At 39.6% G+C, this 27,445-nt stretch overlaps 1 protein-coding gene across 1 annotated transcript in view; it reads right to left on the bottom strand.

Moving 5' to 3' along the window:
- ARL5B (ADP ribosylation factor like GTPase 5B) overlaps positions 1-17,913 on the bottom strand; it is a 31,900-nt gene extending 13,987 nt beyond the window's left edge. The window contains exon 1 of the mRNA XM_027847887.1: positions 17,832-17,913. Coding sequence (XP_027703688.1) covers positions 17,832-17,877 — 46 coding nt within the window. The 5' untranslated portion in view covers positions 17,878-17,913. The remainder of the gene's footprint in view (positions 1-17,831) is intronic.
- Positions 17,914-27,445: the final 9,532 nt, after the last annotated feature.

Genomic DNA, 27,445 nt, shown 5'->3' with positions numbered 1-27,445 from the left:
GATTTCCCCCTTATACTATACTGATGTTCTTTTCAGGTCAAAGTCCCATTTCTTACCTAATACTTGCTATACTTACACAGCCATTAGCCAAAGCACTTCCTTCCCCTACCTCCATGTAAGCTAGGCTAATTTTTCCTTAAAAGGCATTTAAAACATCCTTGAGACTTAATTGTTTCAGGAACTAAAAGCTCAGGCTATTAACATTATTTCCAAGTCACCTGTGCATAAAAATGCAATGAGGAGTAGTAAGCGCTCACTTAGGCTTCACTGGCAGATCACCATTGACAACTCAGAGGCCAAGGGGCTTCACTCAGTTTAACTCCAAATTGAAGGTAAATAAACCTCTTTTTGTTAAAGAACTAGTTTGAATCAGTCTGTGGCACTGAGAAACAGCCCAAGGAATATGCACAACCAAAATCTGATGTTATCAATCATTATACACCTTCATTTTACAGATAAGGAAACTGAGGCAGACAGGTTAAATGACACTGTCACAGTCATGGAGTTATAAAGTGTTTAAGGTGGGATTTGAACAGGCCTTCCTGTTGCAATTCCAGAACTCCATCCACTGCTCCGAGTGCTTCCCATTCATTTGAGCAATCTCCAATGTTCCACCAACCAGCAGCACAAGCAAACGGTGAGCTAACAGAGGAACAGACCATGTATCCTCCAGTGTCCTAAACCTGTGTGTGTTGAATAGGGACTTAGCCTTCAGTCTGAGAAGTATTTCTACTTTGCCTAATGATCTAATTTACTAACTCTCAACTTTCTATGATCTCCCTGTCTTACTGCATTTTCCTTGATTTACAATGAAGCCTGCCTGTGAAGTACTCCCTAATTTTCCAGGGACTGAAGTTTCTTCCTTCACTGCCTATTATTATAGTAATGGAGGTAAGGGATAAATACACCATTTCATATACCCTAAAGATATATGTACACACATATACACAGTATGTATATATACATATAATGTATATATATGTGTGTGTTTGTGTGTGTGTGTATATAAAATATTATCCCAGACCTTCATTACTATAATAATGGGGGGAGGAAGGGGCCAAACCTTTTTAAGAGTAAAAAACAAAACAAAACAAAAAAACCTTAGAGTACTGAGAAAGCATAACAAATATGTGAATACCATATAATACTAAACTTCTATGATTCTGCTACAATCAAGAGTTTCTGCTCTGAATGATTTATTTTCACGGTCTTTTCTCAATTAGCAGAAGTTTTGAAGGGGAGAAACAAGGATCACCAACTTCAGCTTTGTCCAAGTGGTTTTATCCAGGGAAGAGAGAAAAATCTTTAGATAAGTAAGATTCCATGGTATGTCTAAAAAAATATTCACCACTAACTTAAAAAAAAAAAAAACAACTAAATCCTCAAAATAAAATCAGTGACAAACAAGAAAGCAATGTTTCTTTAGAAATCTCTGTGAGATTATCTAAATGAGAACTAAGTATAATCCCAAAGGTCATGTTCTTTTCTTTAGCAGTGTTTAGACCAGGGAAAAGGAACATAAAATTCAGCCATCTGTACTCTGATCCACACCTGTGTAACTTTTCTCTCACCCTCTATATCTGATTGCGTGTACACTCACATTTGTTATGGTGGTTCTCAGCTAGTAGTAAAGTTCAGTCATTTCAGAGTAAAGTCAATTACCAAAGGTTTTTTGGAAGTAGCCCCAGGGAATAAACAGGCCATGTACATATGTGTGTGTGTGGATGTATGTATATATATATATATATATATATACACACACACCACTCAATAGTAAATCACTCTTCCATCTTTCACACATATCACTGCATCCTTTTTCTTTATCAATATATGGTGTCTTCCTGTCCCCTCCCTACTTCTGACTCAGGACCATGCCTCAGGTGCCTTCCCTCTGGCAGTGCCTGTGGCCTGCTCTCCTTCCTTCCCTGAGGCCCTCTCTTCCAATCGGCCAGTTTCTCTCAGAACCTCTTTTCAGAAGAAAAGCCTTTCCTTTGCCAGCTCTACTTCTGACTCTCCAGATTTCACCACACTCCAGTGTGGGTCTCTTGCATTTCTCACCCTCAACCTCTTTTCAACTCCTTTTTGTATGTGGTCCTCTCCCCTTAGAAGGTAAGTTTTCTGAGGGCAGGAACTGTCTTTATGTCTGTATTTGCATCCCTCCATCAATGAGTAGGATGTCAGGTATATATTAAGTACTTGCTAAACGTTTGCTGACGTGCTGATTTTTAAGCTTTACAAAAACTTTCCTGAAAACAACCTTGTGAAGCAGGTAGTGTATTATTGTTGCTGTTGTTGTTACTACCATCCCTATTTTAGGAAGGAGATAACAGGTTCAAAAATGTTAAGGCCTTGCCACCGGGTCAAATAGCAAAGAACAGAAGCCAGGATTCCAATCTAGCTTTCTGCTAACATCAATCTCAGTACTCTTCCAGTGCTGACTTCTTAATTTTTAAGGTTTACAATAAGGTCACCGTTGAGTACCCCACCACCCCGGATGCACAGGGAGATACAGTGTCTGTGGACACTGGGAGGTCAGCTGTGGGGAGGCATGCGGCAGTGGTATTTTGCTGAACACTCCAGAGCAAAGAGAAGCTATGCACCAAAGCAAGATGAAATCTCAGACTCCTAACAGTACAGAAACAGGTGCCAAATGGAAAATTTATTGTCCATTAGCCAGTTCTGGGTCACAGATCCAGGGTGGACTAAGGAAAGGACCCGTGACCAGGGTCTGGAGGAGAGAGAACAGAGAAGGAAAAGACTGAAGGAAAAGGAATGAGACACTCATTTTTTAGACATATTTTGCACCGGCCCTGAAGTCAGGAGGACCTGAGTTCAAATCCAGCCTCAGACCAAACACTTGAAACGTACTAGCTGTGTGACCTTGGGCAAGTCACTTAACCCCAATTGCCTCACCCCCCCCCAAAAAAAAGAAGACATATTTTGCTTGCAGTTTGTTTTATCTTATTCTCTTTCGACTAGGGGAAGGAAAGTAAGAGAAAGCATATGCGGGGGGAGGTAGCTGGGTGGTGCAGTGGATAGAGCACTGGCTCTGGAGTCAAGAGGACCTGAGTTCAGATATAATTTTTTATATTTACTTATTTATTTTTAGTTTTCAACATTCACTTCCATAAGATTTTGAGTTCCAAATTTTCTCCCCATCTCTCTCCTCCCCCCACCCCAAAATGGCATGCAATTTGATACAGCTGTACATATACTATATTCATAGTGAACCTATTTTCATATTAGTCATGTTGCAAAGAATTAGAACCAATAGAAGGAACCATGAGAAAGAAGAAACAAACCAAAAAAAAGAAAAAAAAAAGAGAGAGAAAATAATATACTTTGATCTGCATTCAGACTCCATAGTTCTTTTTCTGGATGTGGACAGCCTTTTCCATCATGAGTCCTTTGGAGCTGTCTTGGATCCTTGAATAATATATAATTTTTTAAAAATATACAATCCAGCCAGAAATCAATACACCAAGTGACTATAACAATGTAAATGGAAAGAAAAATTATAAACAAAAAAAAATAAAAAATAAATGTAAAAAAAATTATAAAGATAGGACTGAATGAAGAGATGCGAAGACACCTTCAATCTACCCCTTCTTGGGAGGTGAGAGGACCAGAGATATATTGGATAACTACGGTGATGTAAGAAACAGAAAATATCAATAAAAATTTATTTTTCAAACATGTACATTGAAGCTAGGTGTCGCACTTGGACTAGAGTCAAGAAAATTCTACCTCAAACACTAACTGTGTGACCCTGAGCAAGCCACTTAACCAGTTTCCCTCAGTTTCCTAAACTGTAAAATGATAGCACCCACCTTCCAAGGTTGTTGGGAGGATCAAATGAATAAAAATATGCACATTTTTAAAAAATTCTGAAAGATAAATTCTGTCAACTAGAAAAAAACATTCAAGTAGAAAACTAAGTATTCAGTAATATATACATATATTAAAATATAGTCAAGTCTTTACCTGGAGCAGAGAGGAAATTAATGTATGAATAATTCAAAAGGCCCTTATTTTTCTAATAGGGCTTTGGAAAGTGCTATATGATTATACTTACAACAGATTTACTTTCCTAATTGCATTTTGCATGGGCTGGTCTTAAAACTAGTTTACATAAACTATAGTGGGTAAAGGCAAGCCATAACACACTGACATACCAAGAGAGGTACATCTAAAGTACTACATTTTAAAATTACTTTAAGTATAACTATACACAGTAGAAGCTTAGTTATGATCCTCATTTTTTGTTCTTTGTATATTGAATTTTCATGTTTGAAGTTTGCAAATTTACAATAAAAACTTTTTGTAAAGCTTTCAGTATATACACCATGAATAGTAACTAAGAATGAAAAGCGTGTAGTGTTATTATAATTTAAAAATCTCTTTGGCCCCAAACACAAAAATGATTTTCTGTGACCTATACTCTTGTTAAACTCCTGCTCAGCAGTGTTCACCACGGCTTTTCTGCAACACTGGCATCTGAATGAGCAATTTGTGGTGTCAGTACTCTTACACTGGAGGTATTCATCAGCTCAAGAATTGGCCTGACTTTTCCTGCCAACAGGGCATAGAAAGTGCTACTAGATAGGACAAAAAGTCAAATAAACAAACAAATCCTGAGACTATGAAAAGGAAAAGAAATGAGGCAAAAAACTGAGGGAGAGAAAAGGATCTATAAAAGAGAAGAAATGAGGTCAGAGAGAATAATGAAAATCCAAAAAGCCCTTAAAGCCTTTAAAATAAACCTTAAAAAATTTCCAAAGTTTTGGTTATTTGTACTTGTTTGTTTTACTTTTACTATAGTATCTCAAAATCATGCAAAAGGACTAGAAGAGATAGGCCTAACTATCTACACAGATCTACCTAGACTGTGACATTCTGTTAGATGGACAGCCCATACTGTATCCAGACAAAGATCCTGTATTATATGTGATTATGAATCTCTTTATTTTTAATCAGGAGGCTTTGCTGTGTTCTAAGACACCACACAATCAACACAACAGCATCTCCCAACAGGAGCATCTAGCGTCCTATAGAAAATCCTTTCCAAATTGGACAGCCTTCACGACAATGTTGGTAAGTGAATCAATCAATCCAAAAGGATTTATTAATAAGCAGGTCTGTAGGCAACTGGGGTTAAGTGACTTGCCCAGGGTCACACAGCTAGTGTGTGTCAAGTGTTTAGTCTGAGGCCGTATTTGAACTCAGGTCCTCCTGACTTCAGGGCCAGTGCTCTATCCACTGTGCCACCTAGCTGCCCCTAAACACTAACATTTTATGGAGATATATAAAGAAAATTGTAAGTAGTTTGGAATGAGGAATGAACAAAAGAGTTAAGTGTTCAGCCCAGGAAAAATAGTAAAATATGAAACACTTTAAAAATTACTGTCAAAGTCTAGCAAATGAACATGTACAAAAATTCACAGCAAGGTTTGAAATCTGGTATGGCTCAAAAGTTATCCATTACTGTTTCTGTAATGAACAGTCCTGTGGGGGAGGATAAGGCCTATTTTATATTATCTTCCCAGTATGATGTCTGGCAAGAATGGCAGTAGAAGATTGCTGAGATGTATATAACTAGTTTAGCCATAACAAACCACTGTACCAAGAGCTTCATTCACAAAGATTAAAAGAAGTAAGGTATTTAACTTTGTTTCTTAAAAATACATACAAGATATTTGGAGGGAATAGAAAATTGTACATGGTAGATTTGCAGTTTCATGTGCAATCATGTGTACTGTGTTATAGAAATGCTTATTTTGTTCCATGAATTGAAAATAAACTTTTAAATATATATATAATACTGGCAAGATGTTAAGAAATAAAACTAAAACAAAATCACCTGTACAAAAGTAAAATTCTTTTCACATCTCCCGAAAAATAACTGTAGGGAATGTGTAAATCTGAACCTCTCTACAATAAAAAGATGACAGGGGGCCACAAGGATGGTGTTAAGAGGAGAAAAATAATACATGAAATGAAAGAATCTAATTAAACTCTAACAAGGTATAAGTTGCACAGTACCACACTCAGAGAATCACAGAAGTCAGAGTTGAAAGGGAACTTAGAGACCCTCTGATCCAATTTATACAATATCTCCCCTCCCTGACCCAAAGAGCCAGCATACTGGTATAATGGAAAGGATGCTGGCTCTGGAGGCAGAGCACCTGTGTTTAAATCTTGCCTGATATTTACTAACAATGTGACTTCAAGCAAGTCACTTAATCTTTCTAGCCAACAATATTTGTTTGTAAAATGGGAGGGGGAGAGGGAGAAAAAAAGGGAAGGAAGAAGAAAGGACTTATTAACCACCTAATATGTACCAGGCATTATACTAAGCACTTTACAAATATTATGTCATTTGACCCTCACAACAACCCTGGGAGGATATTATTCCCATTTTAAAGATTTGGAGGGGCGAAGCCAGGATGGCGGAGTGAAAGCAGTGACTTGCTTGAGCTCTCCCCCAAACCCCTCCAAATACCTGTAAAAAAACGGCTCTAAACAAATTCTAAGGCAGCAGAACCCACAAAAAGACAGAGTGAAGCAAATTTCCAGCCCAAGACAACCTGGATGGTTGATCAGAAAGGTATATCGCGCCAGGCTGGGAGCGCAGCGCAGCGTGGGTGCACAGGCCGCAGCAACCCTGGAGCAGGCCTCAGAGGACTGAATCACAGGAAGCTGTGGCGGTTTCCAGACCTCTCAACCCACGAACGCCAAAGACAGCTTGGAAGGTCAGTGGAAAAAGTCTGTGACTGCAGTGAGAGAAGGAGGTAGGTCTCAGATGCAAGTCCCCAGCGCGGGCTCTGGGGCAGCGACTGCCTCCTGAGCTTCCAGCCCACAGACTGAGGGGGAATCCAGTGGCTGATCAGAGGGGGATTGCAGGGATCTCTTTGCCAGTGCTGAGGCAGGAATCTCTTGCTTTGCCTGTGCTTGGATCTGGGTCACAGTTCTGAGGGGGGGTCCTGGGGTGAGGAGGAGCACTGGTGTAGTGGAGCTTGTTGTGGCAGTGGAGAGGAAACACTTTACCCCTTATCATACCACCTTGGAAGAACTGAAAATTTACAGGTCCCTAGAAGTATCTCTGAAAACAGCTGTACAAACCCCCAAAGCTTGGGACAGTACATTCTCCACCTTGGAAGCAGACTTTTACCTTAACATAGAGTTTAAAACTCAAGTAATTGGCCAGGATCATGAGTAAGCAGCGCAAGAAGAGTCAGACTATATTATCTTACTTTGGTGACAAGGAAGATCAAAACACACACTCAGAAGAAGACAACAAAGTGAAAGCTCCTACCTCCAAAGCCTCCAAGAAAAATATGAGTCAGCCCCAGGCTTTGGAAGAGCTCAAAAGGGATTTTGAGAAGCAAATAAAAGAAGTAGAGGAAAAACTAGGAACAGAGATGAGAGTGATGCAAGAAAGTCATGAAAAACAAGTCAACAGCTTGCTAAAGGAGACCCAAAAAAAATACTGAAGAAAATAACACCTTAAAAAATAGCCTAACCCAAATGGCAAAAGAGGTCCAAAAAGCCAATGACGAGAAGAATGCCCCACAAAGCAAAACTGGCCAAATGGAAAAGGAAGTCCAAAAGATTACTGAAGAAAATACTTCCTTAAAAATTAGAATAGAGCAATTGGAAGCTAGTGACTTTATGAGAAATCAAGACACTGTAAAACAAATTCAAAAGAATGAAAAATTAGAAAACAATGTGAAATATCTAATTGGAAAAACAACTGACCTGGAAAATAGATCCAGGAGAGAGAATTTAAAAATTATTGGACTATCTGAAAGCCACGATCAAAAAAAGAGCCTCGACATCATCTTTCAAGAAATGATCAAGGAAAACTGCCCTGATATTTTAGAACCAGAGGGCAAAATAGAAATTGAAAGAATTCACTGATCTCCTCCTGAACGAAATCCCCAAAGGAAAACTCCTAGGAATATTGTAGCCAAATTCCAGAGTTCTCAGGTCAAGGAGAAAATATTGCAAGCAGCTAGAAAGAAACAATTCAAATATTGCGGAAACACAATCAGGATAACACAAGATTTAGCAGCTTTTACATTAAGAGACCGCAGGGCAGGGAATATAATATTCCGGAGGGCAAAGGAGATAGGATTACAACAAAGAATCACCTACCCAGCAAAACTGAGTATAATCCTTCAGGGGAAAAAATGGAAATTCAGTGAAATAGAGGACTTTCAAGCATTCTTGAAAAGCCCAGAGCTGAACAGAAAATGTGACTTTCAAATACAAGACTCAAGTGGAACATGAAGAGACTTATTAAGGTGAACTGTTTACATTCCTGCATGGAAAGATGATATTTGTAACTCATGAGACCTTTGTCAGTATTAGGGTAGTTGGAGGGAAAAAATTATATGTATGTATATAGATAGATAGATAGATAAGATAGATAGATAGATAGATAGATAGATAGAGGGCACAGGGTGAGCTGAAGATGAAGGGGTCATATTTGGAGAATAAAATTAAGGGGTGAGAAAGGATTATACTAGGAGAAGGAGAAAGGGAGAGGTAGAACAGGGTAAATTATCTCACACAAAAAAACAGAAAAGGCTCTTATAGTAGAGGGGAAATGGGGGAAGGTGAGAGGGAATGAGTGAATCTTATTCTCATAGGATTTGACTTAAGGAGGGAATAACATATAATAGGGTATGGAAATCTATCTTACCCTACAGGAAAATAAGGGGGTAAGGGGACAAGAGAGCAGGGGGTTGATAGAGGGGAGGGCAGATTGGGGGAGGGGATAATCAAAAGCAAATACTTCTGAGGGACAGGTTCAAAAGAAAGAATAGAATAAATGGGGGGCAGGATAGGATTAAGGGAAATAGAGTTAGTTTTTCACAGCACGTCTACTATGGAAGTGTTTTGCATAACTGCACACGTTTAACCTATATTGAGTTGCTTGCCTTTTCAATGAGGGTGGGTGGGGAGGGAGGAAGGGAGAAAATTTGGAGCCCAAAGTTTTAAAAACGTGTTCAAAAAAATATGTTTTCACATGCAACTGGGAAATAAGAAATACAGAAAATGGGGTAGGGAAATTTATCCCGCCTTACAGGAAAATAGAAGGGGAAGGAGGTAAGAGAAGAGGGAGAGAGACAGAAGGGAAGGCAGACTAGGGGAAGGGGTATTTAGAATGCATGCCATCTTGGGGTGGGGAGAGGGACGAGATGGGGTGAAAATTTTCAAAATCCTGTGGAAGTAAATGTTGAAAACTAAAAATGAATAAATTTATTAATAAAAAGAAAGTTAAAAAAAAATTTGGAAACTGAGGAAGATATCCATTGAACAATTTTCCCAGGGTCACCCAACTAGTTAAATGTGTGAGGTCGTATTTGTACTCAGATCTTCCTGACTCCAGGTCCAGTTCTCCATCCACTTCACCACAGAGCTTCCTAGGTTAAACCAGGTGGCCTCTCAAGTCCCTTCCAGCTCTAGGTCTTATGATCATACCAGTGTCACTCTAAGTATTTTCCTCCATTATGGTACAAAAAAAAATTTTTCAATCAATCCTATTTTTTATGATGATATTCTTACTTTGCTCAGACTGGGCTGGTGAGTTTTTTTCTTACATCTACATGTAGTGTGTCTATATATAAAATGTTTTAAGTGTATGAGTAGGAGGTCATAGATAAAAACAACTATTGCCAGTCCGTTGCTTAAAGATGAAAACAACTTATAATAAGGGCCTGACTAATCTGACTGATCTAGGAGCTGCATGCCCCCAAACTTAGAGACAGATAAATTTTTCAGGTTTCCAGGAAAGGAATGAAAGGGGCGGGGAGGTGTGGGGTGGCAATGAGGTTAAGGCAGGATGTTGTCACAAGGCATTGGCTCCCAACACCAGACTGAGATGAAAATCAGCATCACTAAAGGAATCTATCCTTTGGAAAAACTCAGAGAAAGTTAAGCAAATCTGGCCAGGGGAAGATAATGATACTGAAGGGAGCCAAGTCTAAGTGGCGATTAAGCAGCTGAGTAGCTCTATTTTTTAATGATCACTAAGACAGAGTAAACACAGAGAAAGAGAAGCAAACAAACCTATTAGCCTAGTGCTGATAAACCCAAAGAATGCAGCTACTGGAATGACTTACTATTCCAACAAAAACTGTTGGGAAAACTGGAAAGAAGTCTAACAGAAATTTCATAGGTTTAGACCAACACCTCACACTCAAAAATAAAATAAGTTCCATATATGATGGGTATAAATGGACACATCATAAACAAATTGGAGAACAAAAGAAATTTCCTGTCACATCTATTGATGAAGAATTCATGATCAAACAAAGGAGAACAGAGGATGGACAATTTTGATTGCATAAAATTAATTTTTTATTCCAACAAAACAGGGAAAAGAGCCTTACAGCAAGTTTCTCTGATAAAAATCTCATTTCCAAAATATATAAAGAACTGATTCAACTTTCTACGAAAAGGATCCATTCCCCAATTTATAGATGATCAATACAGAAAGACACACAGCTTTCAAAGGAAGAAATCCATGATATGAAGAGCCATAGTAAAAAATGCTTTAAATTCCTAATAATCAGCAAAATGCAAATTAAAACAATTCTGAAGCTCCATGTCTTTCTCATCAAACTGACAAAGATGTCAACAAAGTAGTATGACACATGCTGGAAGAGCTATGGGAAAACAGATACATTAATATACACGGTGGATAAAACTGTGAATTGGTCCAGCCATGGTGGAAACAATTTGGAACTACGCCAAGAAAGTCTCTAAACTGTGCACGCCTTTTAATACAGTGATGCTACTACTTGGCCAACACCACAAAGAGATTTAAAAAATAAAATGAAAGAGGAAAGGACCCATTTGTTCCAAAATATTTATAGCAACTCCTTTTGTGATGTCAAAGAACTGAAAACTAAGTAGGTGTTCATCATCTGAAGAATGACTGAACAAAATTACAGCGTATGAATGTAATGAAACACCAGTGTGCTATAAGAAATGAAGAAAAAGGATGGCTTCAGAGAAACCTAGACAGACCTTTATGAACTGATGGAAATTTCAAGCTCTAAAATGAGCAGAACTAGAATAATATATCTAAAATAACAAAACTGCGAAGAAAAACAACTTTAAGAGATTTAAAAATTCTGATCAACACACATAAAACTACCAATCATGCTTCTAGAGGGCTGAAGTGACAACAGACTCACTGTAAAAAACATATGGCTGATTCAAGATTTCATTTTTACTATGCATGTCATAAGGATTTGTTGTTTTGTTTTCAATGGGGTTGATGAGGTGGGAGAGAGAATAAATTTGTTAATCAAAACAAATTAAATTTTTTAAAAAAGAAAAAGAAACACACTGATATCGAAACCAAGTAGCACTGACAACTCCTGTGGACCTTTTTTTCCCCCTAAATCATCATAATAGGAAAAGCCAAAACACATAAACAGGCAGAACAAAATGCACTCATTAGTTTTGGCTACAATTGATATGAAAATATAATATTGTCCAAACTGCTACCAGGAGCCATAATGATCTGGCACCTGGAATTTGTTGAGTCCTACAATATTAGCTGAAATACAAGATTCCAGTAACTTTCTTTGACTAGCCAGCCAAGACTAACTTTCAAGAAGGAAGAAAAAGAAAGCATCTCATCAAAAACACTGAGACTACAATTACGAAACTTTTTGGGACCAGACCTTTGATTTCATTGTTATAAGTGACTCCAAGTGAGGAAATTCCCTCTAGTAATGCAGATCAGAAACCAGAGAGGTGACTGTCATGGGTGCTTAGATTTATTTGTTTTACTAGTGCTTAAGGCACAGTAAATAAAATTAAAGCTTTTTCATTCATTTATACATTCATGTGTTAGAGTGGAACTTGAACTCAGGTCTTCAAAGATGATATCCACTTTGCCATGCTACCTCTAAAAATCAATGTCTAGATTCCATTTAAAGTCTAATGGCTTTAATCATCAAATATATAATCTGAAAGGAAGACAACAATACAACAAATTACAAGAACTTTCTCCTTTTTGCACATAAGTTATAATGTTTAAAATATTTACTCATCTTCATACTGAGCCACACGTCAGGACACATTACTAAAAATGTGATGTAAATATTCCTGAGCCCCAATTGATGCTTCACTTACTTTTAGCCACATTCAACATAACAATCACAATATGATGAATTTTTCCCCACTTAAAATTCATCATGCCCTTATGTACAAAAATATTTACAGTAGCTTTTTTGTAGTAGCAAAGAACTGGAAAACAAAGGGGTGAATATCAACTGAAGCATTATGGCATCTGAACCTAATATTCTTATGCCATAAAAAAATGATGAAAAATGGGGTTTTTGTGAAAGCTGGGGAGACTTGTAGGAACTGATGCAGAAGAAAGTGTGAAGAACAAGGAGAATAATCTAGACGTTAACAACACCACAAAAACAACCAACTTTGTAAGACTTAAGAACTGACAGACTCAACGACCAACCATGATTGCAGAGGACCAACTACGAAAAATATTACTCGCCTCCAGACAGAGAGATGATGGATGGACTTAGGGTGCACACTGAGACTACACATATTTATTACAAGTCTTTTTTTTTTAATGGTGGGATTTGAGAAGAAAGATGTTAATTTAAAAATTTATGTTTTTAAATAATAAAATTCATTGTAGTATGGATTGACACATATAAAGTATCATAATATTATCAACAAATGTTATCTCTGCCCCCTTTCCATGCAATAATCTCTCTCTAAAATAAGAGATATACCTAATTTTTTAGCTCAGCATATCACCAGTACCAGAACAGGCCTTACGAATAGTAAGCATTTAATAGTTTGTTGACTTGATTTATTTATATTGTTTATATTTATTTAAAATTGTTACATTATATTCTACATCAAAATATACCAGAACTCAATATACATTGAGAAATAAACTTTCAAATCTCCCTTGGCCCATTCAATCTCCAGTGTCTCATCCATCAAAATTAGAAGAAAAAAAAAATCTAAATTCTGAAAGCAGTAACAGATACAAATACATAAGAGAAATACAGAGCCAGGAAGAGAAGGCATAAGAACAGTATAAAGACACCAATATTAAATTAAGAATAAAACATTAAAAAAATAGCAATAAACAAGATATTCAAGTGAAAAGAGATATCCTAAGGAATGAAACGGTCTATCATAGATAATTATCAGACAGTATTTATTTTCTAGCTAAATGTTTCAGTTGCTAGTTTTCAAATATAATTTTCTATGTCCATTACTGAAATAGTCATAGTAAGGCTCACATTTTACATTGATTTACAATTTCCAAAATACTTTCTTTGAAAGGTTATAAAGGAGGAAGTTTATTTTTCTGATGAGGAAACTGAGGCTCAGAGCTGTTAAGTGACTTGTGCAGGTCCACACTACTAGTAGTGTTGGGAGTTTAAGTTAGTGGTAAGGTTGGACTTGAACCCCGGTCATTTGAAGCTTCCCACTACTGATATTTTGTCTTTCCACTCTACTGAATGAATAAAAAAAATACAGACATAGTAATCTATGCCATGATTGTCAAAATAAATATTCATCAAGTCAAAACCTACCACTCATAAAAAATAAAGAATACCAAAAGTTTTAGGATGAGTTATCTCCAGGATTATCAAACAGTTATCTCTTGATGTCAACTCTAAATGCAGTAACTGACTGTTGAGAAATACTGAAAGAGTTTAAAAAGAAACTAAAATAAACAGGGATTAATAGGAAAAATCCATAGGTGGAGGTATTAAGTAAGGGAAAGGGCTTGGCTGAAAACAGGTTCTCCATGTCATAGTGGCCATTCATAACACTCTGCTAGAGATACTATGGGCACTAGGTGGCGCAGTGGGTAGAGTACAGGCAGAGAGAAGAGGCTCCCAAACTAATTTGGTCAACAGTCTCCCCTTTTTTGGGGGGGGAGGGGGAATGACACACAATTACTCAGTGCCCCCCTAGAAATGTACTTTCTTTAACCCTTTAACAGCTTTTTAAAAAAAATTTGCATCATTAAAAAACAACTTATTTTTTAAATGACACTTTCTTAAATTTAATAATTTATTGTAAATTTGTGGGCTTTTTCCGGCATTGAAATTTTAATGATGCAATATTGCATCATGTAACCCTATAGTATCGTATAATAAATAAGTCATTACATGCACATATTCCTGCTAAAGTGTGATACTCTCCCTGTCAACACTTTCTTGTTAAGACCTGTTGGTGGACTTGACCACCAACCCACCATTGATCAGTTCTAACTTGCATTTTGTGTGTTTATTTGGAAAATAATGTAATCCCTATGACTTTAACTCTGCTACACAACAGAAGAAACATGCACGAAGAGTTTTTCAAAATTTTATCATCTTTTCTTTCCTTATGCTTCCATTGCCCCCTTATTTTTATTCAACAACCCCTCAACTGCATCTGAAGCTACTACGGCTCCACCCCCCCCAATCATTCCAGCTTGGGCGGAGGGGGGCGGGGAGTGTATCGCCCACTTTGGGAACCTGTAGAGTCAAGAAGACTCATCTTCCTGAGTTCAAATCTAGCCTCAGACATTTACTAGCTGCATGACACTGGACAACTCACTTGGCCATGTTTGCCTCAGTTTCTTCATCTGTAAAATGAACTCAAAAAGGAACTGGCAAACCACTCCAGTACCTTTGCCAAGAAAACCCCAAATGGGGTCACAAAGAGTCTGACACAACTGAAATGACTGAAGAACAAAAGAGATACTATCTTCACTTGGGGAGTCAGAGGAGTAAAAGTTATCATTTAAGAATCTCTTCATTTTTTGCAAAGGTTAGATCTGCTCTACTAGAGGTTAAAGCTTACTCCCACTTCACTGGGAAAACCATGGGAAACACAGTAGTAGCTCTTCAATACCTCATGCAACTGGAACAGTTTCAGGAATAACAGGGATCGTACTCTAAATCTATGCTGCAAATGACAGTAGCATCAAGAGGCAGAGATGTGCAACCACAACTCTGACATCCCCAGGGAGGAAAAAAAGCATTCTTCTAAGAAAATAGAGATGGTAACTCTTGATGATGGGTACTTTTTCAAACAAGCTTCATAGTACAGTTTATTACTACTAGCATGCAGTGTGCACGTGGGTGTCTACACACACACACACACACACACACACACAACTCTTTGGTATGATGAGGCAAAGCCTACAAAATCCTTCTTGGGGCTTTCACCAGACAGTACAGACTTCAATCCTTCTGAAATGAAACTTTGCATTGTTGCGCTGACATTCTAAAATAAAGGCTAAGGAAAGATCTGAGTCTCATATTGGTCTCTCACTGTGCAGATACTGGATACCAGAGGTGACAAATCTGCAGGCCACAATTCCTGTAAGCGGCCTGAACTAAGTTAAAATGTAATTGGGAAATGTTTAGCAAAATAAACAAAACTACAATACAACATAATATTCATTTGTGGTTTTCTAAGGCAACATGCAGACCACAGACTTCTATTTTCATTTGACATCACCGGTGCACACTTGTCCCACCCTCTGAGCATTTGCTCTGTGCTTTCCTACCACTTAAAATGCCTTTCTCCAATCTATTTATCCAAATCCTATCCAACCTGGGAGGCCAAGTTTAAGACAGACCTCACCTTCATGAAGCTTTCTCTGAGTACTCTATCTTACACTACTATTTCCCTCTTACCAAATGTATAGTTAAGTCCAGATCTCGACACGGTTTTTCTCTATTTCATGTCTTGTCTCCTCAAATAAAACTGTAAACTCCCTGAAAGGTATGGATGCCTTACATTTCATTTGTAGCCTCTAAAACGGTGAGTGCAAAGTCAATCATCAATGAATCCCCTGGAATTTCTATAGTTATCTCTCTCTGGACGTTCATTCCCTCAATCCAGAGTCATTACAACTTCATTACAGTCAGTCCCTCCCTGCTCTGTAACTCAAAAGGCTACTGGGATGATTTCTTTCAGTTTTCACTATGCTACTGAGGACACAGATTTTCTAAACATAGCAATAATAACAATTCACATTCATACAGTGATTTAATTTTAAATACTTTCCTTAAAAGTTACCTTGAGGAAGAAAGTACAATTACAATTTACAGATGAGAAGACTGAGTCTCACTGAGATTAAATGATTTATTCAGAGCCACAGATCAACGAACTTAGTATGTAGGGACAAAGTATCCAAACTTTACTTAACACTTAAAGAATGAATTGCTGGGGCAGCTAGGAGGGCCTGAGTTCAAACCCGGCGTCAGACACATAACACTCACTAGCTGTGTGACTGAGCAAGTCACTTAACCCCAATTGCCCTCACCTAAAGAAAAAAAAAAAAAAAAGGAATGAATTCCACAGTAGCGTTTAGTTCTAGTAATTTATCACATGCTCCCTTAAGACATTCTAGTCCATTTGCAGTTGGCAAAATCCTGGACATATCAAGAAAAGTAATGGAAACCAAAAAAGACACAGGTCACAGAAGTAGATCTGGAAAGGGCTTCTGAGGTAACTCCTAGGCCAACCCCTTCATTTCAGAGATAAGATAATTCTAATCATTGTACAAAACCACAGTGGACATAAACCTGGAATAAGTGAGGTAGTCTTGGTTTGTGGCACCTGAAAAATCGTAAAAGTGACCCAGAAATACTGAGTTCAAACTAACTAAAATCAGTCAAGGGGACGTAGAATTATTTCACATGGGACTAGATGAGAAGTTAAAGTGAAAACCTCAGTCTGTAAAGATGAAGAAAACATGTGAAGACTCTGGATAGGAAAGAACACAGAGATCGTTCACCAAACTCTGGAATTCTAATTCCAGAGGGCATTCCTGGAAGCATGAAAGTAGCAAATAAAAAGAAATTATACTTTGTACAACTGTAAGCTTATAAAACTAAGACTGAAAATATAACCACCAAAAAAAAAAAAAAGATTTGGCTGATCTGGCTAAAAGCATTATTCAATCCACCAACGGACATTTATTCTTACGGTTTTCTCCTAAGTGGGCTAAAATAACCGTGCTTCGGTTCTCGTTTTGTAAACACTTCAAACAAAAAGTGTACAAAAGCTATCAAATACCCTAACCACGAAAATAAACTTTGTATCTTAACACAGTATTCACAAAGATTCAAGCTACAGCGATCTATTTGTACGCGCCAAGCCCTGGAAACCGCGATCCAATCAGGGAGGAACCGTGGAGCACTTGCTTAGAAAAGAAGCCGGCGGCCCGAGCGCCGAGGGAGGCGCGAGCCTCGCCGGCTGCTCTCTGCTATCACAAGACAACATCCCGTCTGCGGCGCGGAGTCAGAACAGGTTTTACCAGTGCTTGCGTCTCGCCAGCCGCTCCGCGGTGTTCCAGGAGCCGGCTTTCCGCACGCCAATTGGTGACACGTAATCGCTCTACCCAGAGACGATAGCGTTCGCCTTAGTGACCAAGCATGGGGAGCGACGGGATGCGGATCTGGGACCTCCGGACCCCGCGGCGGGCGGCCGAGTGGGCCCGCGAGCTACCGGGCGGCGTCCCCCCGGGCACGGTCGGGGAAGCTGCCCGGGCCGACGAGGAGGAGGACGAGCGGACGAAGGCAGCGGCAGCTCCGGATCAACAGCGGCCCGGCGAGCCTCGGCGCGGCCAGGTGGGGCTCCCGGGCGGAGCTCGGACCGCGGGCTCCGGGAGGTCCGGCGGCCCTCCCCGGGGATCCCTCGGCAGGCCCGACGCCAACCCCGGGGGCTCGGGGAGCCCGTGACGGGGCGCTCCCCTGCTCTTTCCCCCCACCCCCACCCTGGCCCCGGCCCCGACCCCGACCCCCGCTCACCTTGGTTACAGAAGAGGCTCCACAGCTTGGCGAAGAGCAGCCCCATCACGCGAGCCCGGCCCGCTGCGGGGCCCTCCGCAGGTGCCGCGGCGCCGGAGGACGAGGAGCCGCCGGGGCTCCCACCCCCGGGAGCGGCGCGGGCCGGGGCCGGGCAGAGACTCGCGGAGGGCGGCGGCGGCCGGGGGCTCCTCGCACCGACCCCCCGGGAAGGCTCCGGCGGCCGCTGGCCTGCGCCGTCACGGAGAGCGGGGACGCGCGTGAGTCGGCCGGCTGCTCCCGGCGGTCCCTTTGTTCGGCCGGCTGAGCCCGGCGGCGATCCGTAGGGCCCTGGGCCTCGACCCTCCTCCCCGCCGCAGCCCACCTCCGCCCGCTTTAGCTCGCCCTCCCGTCGGCCCCGCCTCCGCCCTGGCTAGCCCGCCCTCCTCGGAGCCCGGTCCCGCCCCTGCTGACGGCGTGTTGCGTCATCGCGCTAACGGGCGCTGACGCAACGGACGTGGCGCTGCCCCGACCCTCGTTCCGATTGGTTTCCCCCGAAGCCGGCCATGCCCTCGTGGGCGTGTGGGCGGTGGCGTGTAGTTTCCCGGGACTGGTGGGAAGGAGGGCACGGGTCGCGGTCAGGCCGAAACCATGAGATCACGAGCCGCCCCTAGGCGCGCCCTCTGATGTCGCAGCCCCTCGGGGCCCTGCTAGGGAGGGGCCGAGGCGGGGCCCAGGTGAGCTCGCCCCTCCCTGCCCCGGCGCTGGGGCTCTGCTTGTGTGTGGGGAGAGGGGGAGGTTAGGGGGAGGGGGATGTTGGGAGGGGGAGATGGGGGGGAATGGGTGGGGCCCAACTTCCTTATCTCTGGACTTCCCAGCCCTATTGTTCTGAGACAAAGGAAGGAAAAAGCGCGAAGGAACGGAAGAAACAGCTTTTTAAACGCGTCCTGTGTGCCCAGGACTATGATGAGAGGTGGGGTGTGGCGGGAGGACTTACAGGACATAAATTCTGACAGGAAGAGACATCAAACTGGAAACGACGTGGGTGCCCATCTGTGGGGAAATGACTGAATTTGGTGGATAAATACGAACCTACTACGTACCAGGAACTGTGCTTTACAAATTTTCTCCTCACAACAGCTGAGGGAAGGAGGGGCTGCTATTATCCCCATTTTACAGATGAAGAAACTGAGACAGTCAAGTGAAGTGAGGGAGCTAGGAAATGGTAGACTGGATTTGAAGTCAGGTCTTTTCTGACTGCAGGCCCAGTTCGCCTAGCTGCAGCTGGTGAAAACCAGGAGCTGGCTGGCCTGGACCCCTTCCATAAACAGGTTTTGGAGTTTTGGCTCTGCCTTCCCGTTGCCACGAAATAGTATTTCACTGTAAGAAAGGATTAGGAAGGCAGAGCAACACGGAAAGACTTGAATGTACTGAATGAAATCAAAAGAGGACACACAGCAAGACTAAGAAGATTCGATAACTGTAACAATGTAAATGGAAAAGAAACGAAAATGTAAACAAAATATGGTTAATTGTTATGACTCATTGGTCACAGATCTTGCTTCTTTCCTGTAAGAGACGAGTAATCATAATTCTGAATATGAAGTGCTGACTTTGCTGGTGTGTTACCGTTGGTTCAGAGGTCCCCCAAAATGCTTCTGAGTTCACACATAAATCAGTGTGAGAATTAAGAATGCTGGAGCCGTAATCCTAAAGTATCGGTTTCTCTCTTTGGCTTGTTGCTTTACCGTAGTCCCCAGGAATCTCTTAAGACAGCTTAGGTATGGCTCCTGTGTAGTTACCCAACTGTAGTTAACAGCCCTTTTTCCAAAGGTACTCAAAGTGCAGTAGGAGTATTATTTATGAAACATGTTTTATTCAACCCAGAAAATGCTTAAGATGCAAAGGATTTACAGGTGCCCACAAAGACTCAGTAGCTCACTAGACTCCTTATCTCCTGCCCCATTTATTGTAATAGCCTTCTGCTTGTTCTCCATTCCTCAAGTCTCTCTCTCTGTCTCTCTCTGTCTCTCTCGCTCTCTCTCTTTCTCTCTCTCTCACACACACACCATTTAATCAACTCTAGTGGCTCACTATTTTTGTTCTTCAGTCATGTCTGACTCTTCCTGACCCTACTTGAGATTTTCTAAGCAAAGATACCGAAGTGGTTTGCCATTTCCTTCTCGAGCTCATTTTGTACATGAAGAAACTGAGCAAACAGGCTCAAGTCACTTCTCTGGGATCAAACAGCTAGTAAGTATCTGAGGTCAAATTTGATCAGGTCTTCCTGACCCTATGTCAGGTGCTGTATTAACTCCAGGATCAGTCCTCTGGCCATGTCCCTCCTATCTTTCCAGTCTTATACTCTAGTACTTTGTATATACTCAGAGATCCAGTGAAGCTGCCCTCTTTGCTGTTCCTCTCACATGAAACTCCATCCCCCAAATCCAAACATTTTTACTAGCTGTTCCCCATGCCTGTAACTCTCATTTCTCATCTCTAACTCCTGGCTTCCTTCAAAACTCAGCTCAAGTCCCACCTTCTGCAGGAAGCCTTTCCCAGTCCTTAATCTTAGGGTTTTCCCTCTGAGGCCATCCCCAATTTATCTGTTTATATCTTGTTTGTATGTAGTTGTTTGCATGCTGTATCCTCTTTAGATTGTGAGCTCTTTGAGAGCATAATTAGAGTGCTTTTACTTCACTGTGTATCCTCAGTACTTAGCATATTGCCTGGAACTTATCAGGTGCTTAATAAAAGCTAGTTAATTCAGTGACTCCTTCCAAATTAAAGAAACTATAAGGAACTAATAAACACATATTTCCATTCACTTTCTACTGTCATTGTCTAAGCAAGTCATAGCAATATTATGAAAAGTTGTCAAAATCCAGATTTTTAGCTACTTGTGACATGGAGGTTGTATTGTTGTTTGTCCTTCATTCTCAAAGAGGACTGTAACATCAGGAAGTTGAAGCCATGACGTGCAAGTGAATTGGATTTGAGTGAAGGAGGGCCGTGCGAAATCACCATCCTCACTTTCTCCTCCAGAGCCATCTGGATCCAGTGGTAAGATATAGATCAAGACAACTGGAGATGGCCCAGGATGCAGTGGGGGACCTTGGCCTTTTCAAGCTAAGGTCTTTAACAGGTCTCAGTTTGACTGAGGTGGTGCCCATTCAGTGATTTAGAGAAAGGAGGTTGTTGTTGTTTGTCCTTTGTTCTCATAGAGGACCATGATGTCAGGGAAGTGATGCCATGGCAAGCAAGTGAACGGGATTTAAATGAGGGGGGGCTGTGCAAAGTCATCTGGGTCCAATGGCCAGATATTGATCAAGACAATTGGAGATGGTCCAGGATGCAGTGGGGGACCTTGGCATTTTCAAGCTAAGGTCATTAATAGGTCTCAAGTTAACTAAGGCAATAACCATTCAGTGATCAGTGAGGCTTAATTAAGAAATAAGGCAGAAAATGGCCTCTTTACCTAGTTTAAAAAAAAAATCAATCTAGGAGGGGAAGACCCTCAGGGTTTCTGGCCAAAACAGAAACAATTGCTGTTTATGTTCACTTCGAGCCAAATGGGGCCCAAGCAATTACCCAGTGGAGCTTGGCCTGGCCAATCACTGAGAGCCAGAGTGATTTGGTAAGGCAACATGAAGGGCAATCTTTGATGGAGGATCTTCCCTGAGAAGTGAACAAGAAGGAAATATCCCTCCGGCAGTTCTTGACACTCAAACACAGGAATTCTCAAAATTATTAACTTTTCAATTCAGCATTACCCCAAAGATGGAAACAGCTATTCTCAAAATTAGTAGTCTCTGACCTTGCTCAGAAAAGGTAACAGAAAGGCAAAAGTGGTAGCCAGGATTTGGAAGCCCAGTAACTCCTTTCTTGGGCTCACCTGGGCAAACCCAGGTCATTTGTCATGTGTTCTTTCTGCAAGTTGACATTTTCTCCTTTTTTTCTTCTGGTAGCCCCCCTGACTTCCTGCCCTGGGGTCTGGAAAGACAAGGGGAAACAAGAACAAGAAAAGAAAAAAATGCAGAGAAGCAAGGTTTTCATAGTAGACCACCGAGGGGGTGACTATTCCAACAAAAATCTATTTATAAAGTGATTGAAGATTTGTAAAGCACTTTACCCTTATTATCACATTTGATTCTTACAACAAACCTATGAGGTAGGTCCTATTATCATCACCACTTTACAGAAGAGAAAACTGAGTCCAAGAAGGATTAAGTGACTTGTCCAGGGTCACAAAGCTAAGTGGCTGATGCAGAATTTGAACTCAGGTCTTCCTAAATCCAGTAGGGTTTGCTGTATTATCACAAAATGCCAAATCCTTCTGCACTGGACCAGCACATGGCCCACCAAAAAGGACCAGGACCAATGTGTCAGGGAAAGGGGCTCCCCACTCCAAGTGTGGCACAGGGAGGGGCTTAGATCCAGGGATGCTTCATGAGATAAACTCTACTGATGGGGAAGAGGGAGAGTGCCCTGGTTACATCTGTTATATTTGAATTCCCCCCTACAACATCACTGAAAAATGCTCATCCTGCCTATATTTGAATACCTCCAAGGCTGGGAAATGTGCTATCTTAGTCTAGTGATATTTTGGTGTCAGGACCCTTTTACATTCTCAAAAATTATTGAGAGGCCCAAAGACCTTTTGTTTATCTGTGTTTTATCTATCAATATTTACTGTGTTAGAAATTACAACTGATAAATTTTTAAATAGTTATTAATTCATTTTAAACGAAGAGTAATAAAACTATTACCTGTTAACAAATAACAGTTTTATGAAAAATAACTATGTTTTCCAAAACAAAAAAATAAGTGAGAAGATGGACATTGTTTTACAAGTTTTTGCAAATCTCTCTAATTTCTAGCTTAATTGAACACAGCTGATTTCTCCTGTTTCTGCATTTCTTGGAATATATTGTTTTGGTCAAGATATATAAAGAAAATCTAGCATCAGATACATATTTGGAAAGGGGAGAAGTATTTTAATAGCCTTTTCAGATCATTGTGGATATTCTTTGATGTTGCACTAAGACTCAACAAATGGTGGTTTCTTAAAATGTAGTTGTAATGTGGAATTTGATACCATATCAATAATTTTTTTGTACTATGTTACCTTAAAATCTATTGGTCTGCCTTGCACTTAGAATAGATCTTTTATCCGTATTGGTCAAATGGAAAATATTGGTTAGCTTAGTTATTCCGATCTTCCAAATATCAACATATTTCATTATACAGTATTAAAAAAAAAACACATTCCTTTGTGTCACCATGGATCTCATTACAAAAGTTTGCTAAGTATTGGGAACCTGTCAAGCTCATGGTAGCAGATACAAGTCTTCCAAAATTCTAATTTTAACCTGAAAGCTCAAATTTCATCACTGGCGAAAGATACTGTCAGTTGTTTTTCTAGGAAGTGACAAGCTCACTTCATTCATTTTCAAGAAAATGTCTGCCAAATATCTGTCTGAATAACCATAGTTTGTCATTCTTTCAAGTAAAAATGCCATTCTGTGGGGGATAAGGGGGGAGGTAAGTCAGCTTGTAACTTAAATAATCACGCAAGAGTTTTTTCCTTATGATAACCATCACACTTTGATATAAATCCAAAGCATTTTATTCATAGGGTGGCTAGGTGGGACAGTAGATAAAGCACAGGCTTTGAAATCAAGAAGACTCGCTTCCATGAATTCAAACCTGGCCCCAGATATTTACTAGCTGTGTGACCCTGGGCAAGTCACTTAACCCTTTCTGCCTCAGTTCATCATCTGTCAAATGAGCTGGAGAAGTAAATGGCAAGTTCCAGATCTTAAATTGTATTACAAAGCAGCAATCATCAAAACTACTTGGTACTGGCTAAGAAATGGCGTGGTAGATCAGTGGAATAGGTTAGGTATGCAAGACACAGTAGTCAACGACTATAGTAATCTACTATTTGATAAATTCAAAGACCCTAGTTTCTGGGATAAGAGCTCACTCACTGCTGGGAAAACTGGAAAAGAGTATGGCAGAAACTAGGCAAGGACCAAAATTTCATACCATATACCAAAATAAAGTGAAAATGGGTTCATGATTTAGATATGAAGGCTGAAACTATAAGCAAACTGGGAGAGCAAGGAATAGTTCACCTGTCATATTTATGAAGAACAGAAGAAATCATGACCAAACAGGAAATAGAGAACATAATGAAAAGCAAAATGGATAACTTTGATTACATTAAATTGAAAAGTTTTTGCACAAACAAAGCCAATGTTACCAAGATTAGGAAGGAAGCAGAAAACTGGGAAAGAATTTTTACAATCAGTGTCTCTCATAAGGGCCTCATTTCTAAGATATATAGAGAACTAAGTCAAATTTATAAGAAAAGAAATCATTCCCCAGATGATAAATGGTCAAAGGATATGAAGAGGCAGTTCTCAGATGAAGAAATTAAAGCCATCTGTAGTCATATGAAAAAATGCTCTAAATCACTATTGATTAGAAGCAGGAGTTTGTTTTTATTTTTTGTTTGTTTGATTTTTTTTTTTTGCTTTGCTTTTTGGTGAGGCAATCGGGGTTAAGTGACTTGCCCATGGTCAAACAGCTAAGTGTCATGGGTCTGAGATTGGATTTGAACTCAAGTCCTTCTGACTCCATGGCCACAGCTCTATCCACTGGGCCATCTAGCTGCCCCAATAACTATTGATTAGAGAAATGCAAATCAAAACAACTCTGAGATACCACATCACACCTATCAGATTGGCCAACATGACAAAACAGGGCAATGATAAATGTTGGAGAAGATGTGGGAAAAAGTGACACACACAGGGTAAAGGTAAAAGACTAGAGAAGAATATATTATGCTTCAGCTGAAGTAAAAAAAGCAGGGGTAGCAATCCTGATATCAGTCAAAGCAAAAGCAAAAGTAGATCTTATCAAAAGAGATAAGGAAGGAAACTACATCCTGCTAAAAGGCACCATAGACAATGAAGTAATACCATTATTAAACATACATGCACCAAATGGTATAGCATCCAAATCCTTAGAGGAGAAGTTCAGGGAGTTACAGGAAGAAATAGACAGCAAAACTATACTAGCGGGGACCTCAAACTCCTCCTCTCTGAACTAGATAAATCTAACCACAAAATAAACAAGAAAGAAGTTAAGGAGGTAAATAGAACAAGATAGGTATGATAGACCTCTGGAGAAAACTGAATGGGGATAGAAAGGAATATACTTTTTTCTCGGCAGTACATGGCACATACACAAAAACTGACCATGTACTAGGGCATAAAAACCTCACAATCTAATGCAGAAAGGCAGAAATGTTAAATGCATCCTTTTCAGATCATGATGCAATAAAAATTATATGTAATAAAGGGTCATGGAAGGATAGACTAAAAAATAATTGGAAACTAAATAATCTAATCCTAAAAAATGATTGGGTCAAACAACAAATCATAGAAACAATCAATAACTTCATTCAAGAGAATGACAATAATAAGAAAATATACCAAAACTTATGGGATGCAGCCAAAACAGTTCTTAGGCGAAGTTTTATATCTCTAAATGCTTACATAAATAAAATAGAAAAAGAGGAAATTAATGAATTGGGCACACAACTAAAAAAACTAGAAAAAGAACAAATTAAAAATCCTCAATTAAGCACCAAATTAGAAATACTGAAAACCAAAGGAAAAATTAATAAAACTGAAATTAAGAAAACTATTGAACTAATAAATAAAACTAAGAGCTGGTTTTATGAATAAAACAATAAAATAGATAAACCTTTGGTTAATTTAAAAAAAAGAAAGAAGAAAAACAAATTACTAGTATCAAGTATGAAAAGGGTGAATCTACCACTAAGGAAGAGGAAATTAAAACAATAATTAGGAACTATTTTGCCCAACTGTTTGCCAATAAATTTGACAATCTTAGTGAAATGGATACATATTTACAAAAATATAAATTGCCCAGATTAACAGAAGAAGAAGTAAAATACTTAGATAACCCTATCTCAGAAAAAGAAATTGAACAAGCCATTGATGAACTCCCTAGGAAAAAATCTCCAGGGCTAGATGGATTTACATGTGAATTCTATCAAACATTTAAAGAACAATTAATTCCAATACTATATACACTATTTGGGAAAATAGGTGAAGAAGGAGTCCCACCAAATTCTTTCTATGATACAAATATGGTGCTGATACCTAAACCAGGAAGAGTCAAAACAGAGAAAGAAAATTACAGACCAATTTTTCTAATGAATATAGATGCAAAAATTTTCAATAAAGTATTTGCAAATAGACTACAGCAACTTATCACAAGAATAATACACTATGACCAGGTAGGATTTATACCAGGAATGCAGGGCTGGTTCAATATAAGGACAGCTATCAGCACAATCCATCATATCAACACCAAAACTAACAGAAACCACATGATCATCTCAATAGATGCAGAAAAAGCTTTTGATGACCCATTCCTATTAAAAACACTAGACAGCATAGGAATAAATGGAGTCTTCCTTAAAATAATAAATAGCATCTACGTAAAACCTTCAGCAAGCATCATTTTTAATGGGGACAAGCTAGAAGCATTTCCAATAAGATCTGGGGTGAAACAAGGATGTCCATTATCATCACTGTTGTTCAATATCATAGTAGAAACATTAGCTTTAGCAATAAGAGAAGAAAAAGAAATTGAAGGTATTAGAATAGGCAAAGAAGAAACAAAGCTATCACTCTTTGCAGATGACATGATGTTATACTTAGAGAATCCCAGAGAATCAAGTAAAAAACTACTTGAAATAATAAACAACTTTAGCAAAGTTGCAGGCTATAAAATAAACCCACATAAATCATTGGCATTTCTATATATTACCAACAAAGCCCAACAGCAAGAGATAGAAAGAGAAATTCCATTCAAACTTACTGTAGACATTATAAAATATTTAGGAGTCTACCTCCCAAAACAAACCCAGGAACTCTATGGACACAATTACAAAACACTTCTCATGCAAATAAAGTCAGATCTAAATAATTGGAAAAACATCAGTTGCTCATGGATAGGCCAAGCTAATATAATAAAAATGACAATTCTACCTAAGTTAATTTACTTATTCGGTGCCATACCAATGAAGCTACCAAAAAATTATTTTATAGAGTTAGAAAAAATAATAACAAGATTCGTTTGGAAGAACAAAAGGTCCAGCATATCAAGGGAACTAATCAAAAGAAATGCAGGGAAAGGTGGCCTAGCCATTCCAGATCTTAAATTGTATTATAAAGCAGCAATCATCAAAACTGCTTGGTTCTGGCTAAGAAATAGAGTGGTGGATCAGTGGAATAGGTTAAGTATGCAAGACACAGTAGTCAATGACTATAGTAATCTATTATTTGATAAACCCAAAGACCCCAGCTTCTGGGATAAGAACCCACTCTTTGAAAAAAAACTGCTGGGAAAACTGGAAAAGAGTATGGCAGAAACTAGGTATTGATCAAAATCTCACACCACATACCAAAATAAAGTCAAAATGGGTACATGATTTAGATATAAAGGCTGATACTGTAAGCAAACTGGGAGAGCAAGGAATAGTTTACCTATCAGATTTATAGAGAACAGAAGAAATCATGACCAAACAGGAG

This window comes from Vombatus ursinus, unplaced genomic scaffold, assembly GCF_900497805.2.
Source record: "Vombatus ursinus unplaced genomic scaffold, bare-nosed wombat genome assembly UNPS02005459.1, whole genome shotgun sequence".
NCBI classification, from domain to species: domain Eukaryota; kingdom Metazoa; phylum Chordata; class Mammalia; order Diprotodontia; family Vombatidae; genus Vombatus; species Vombatus ursinus.
This window is presented reverse-complemented; position numbering and strand designations above follow the sequence as displayed.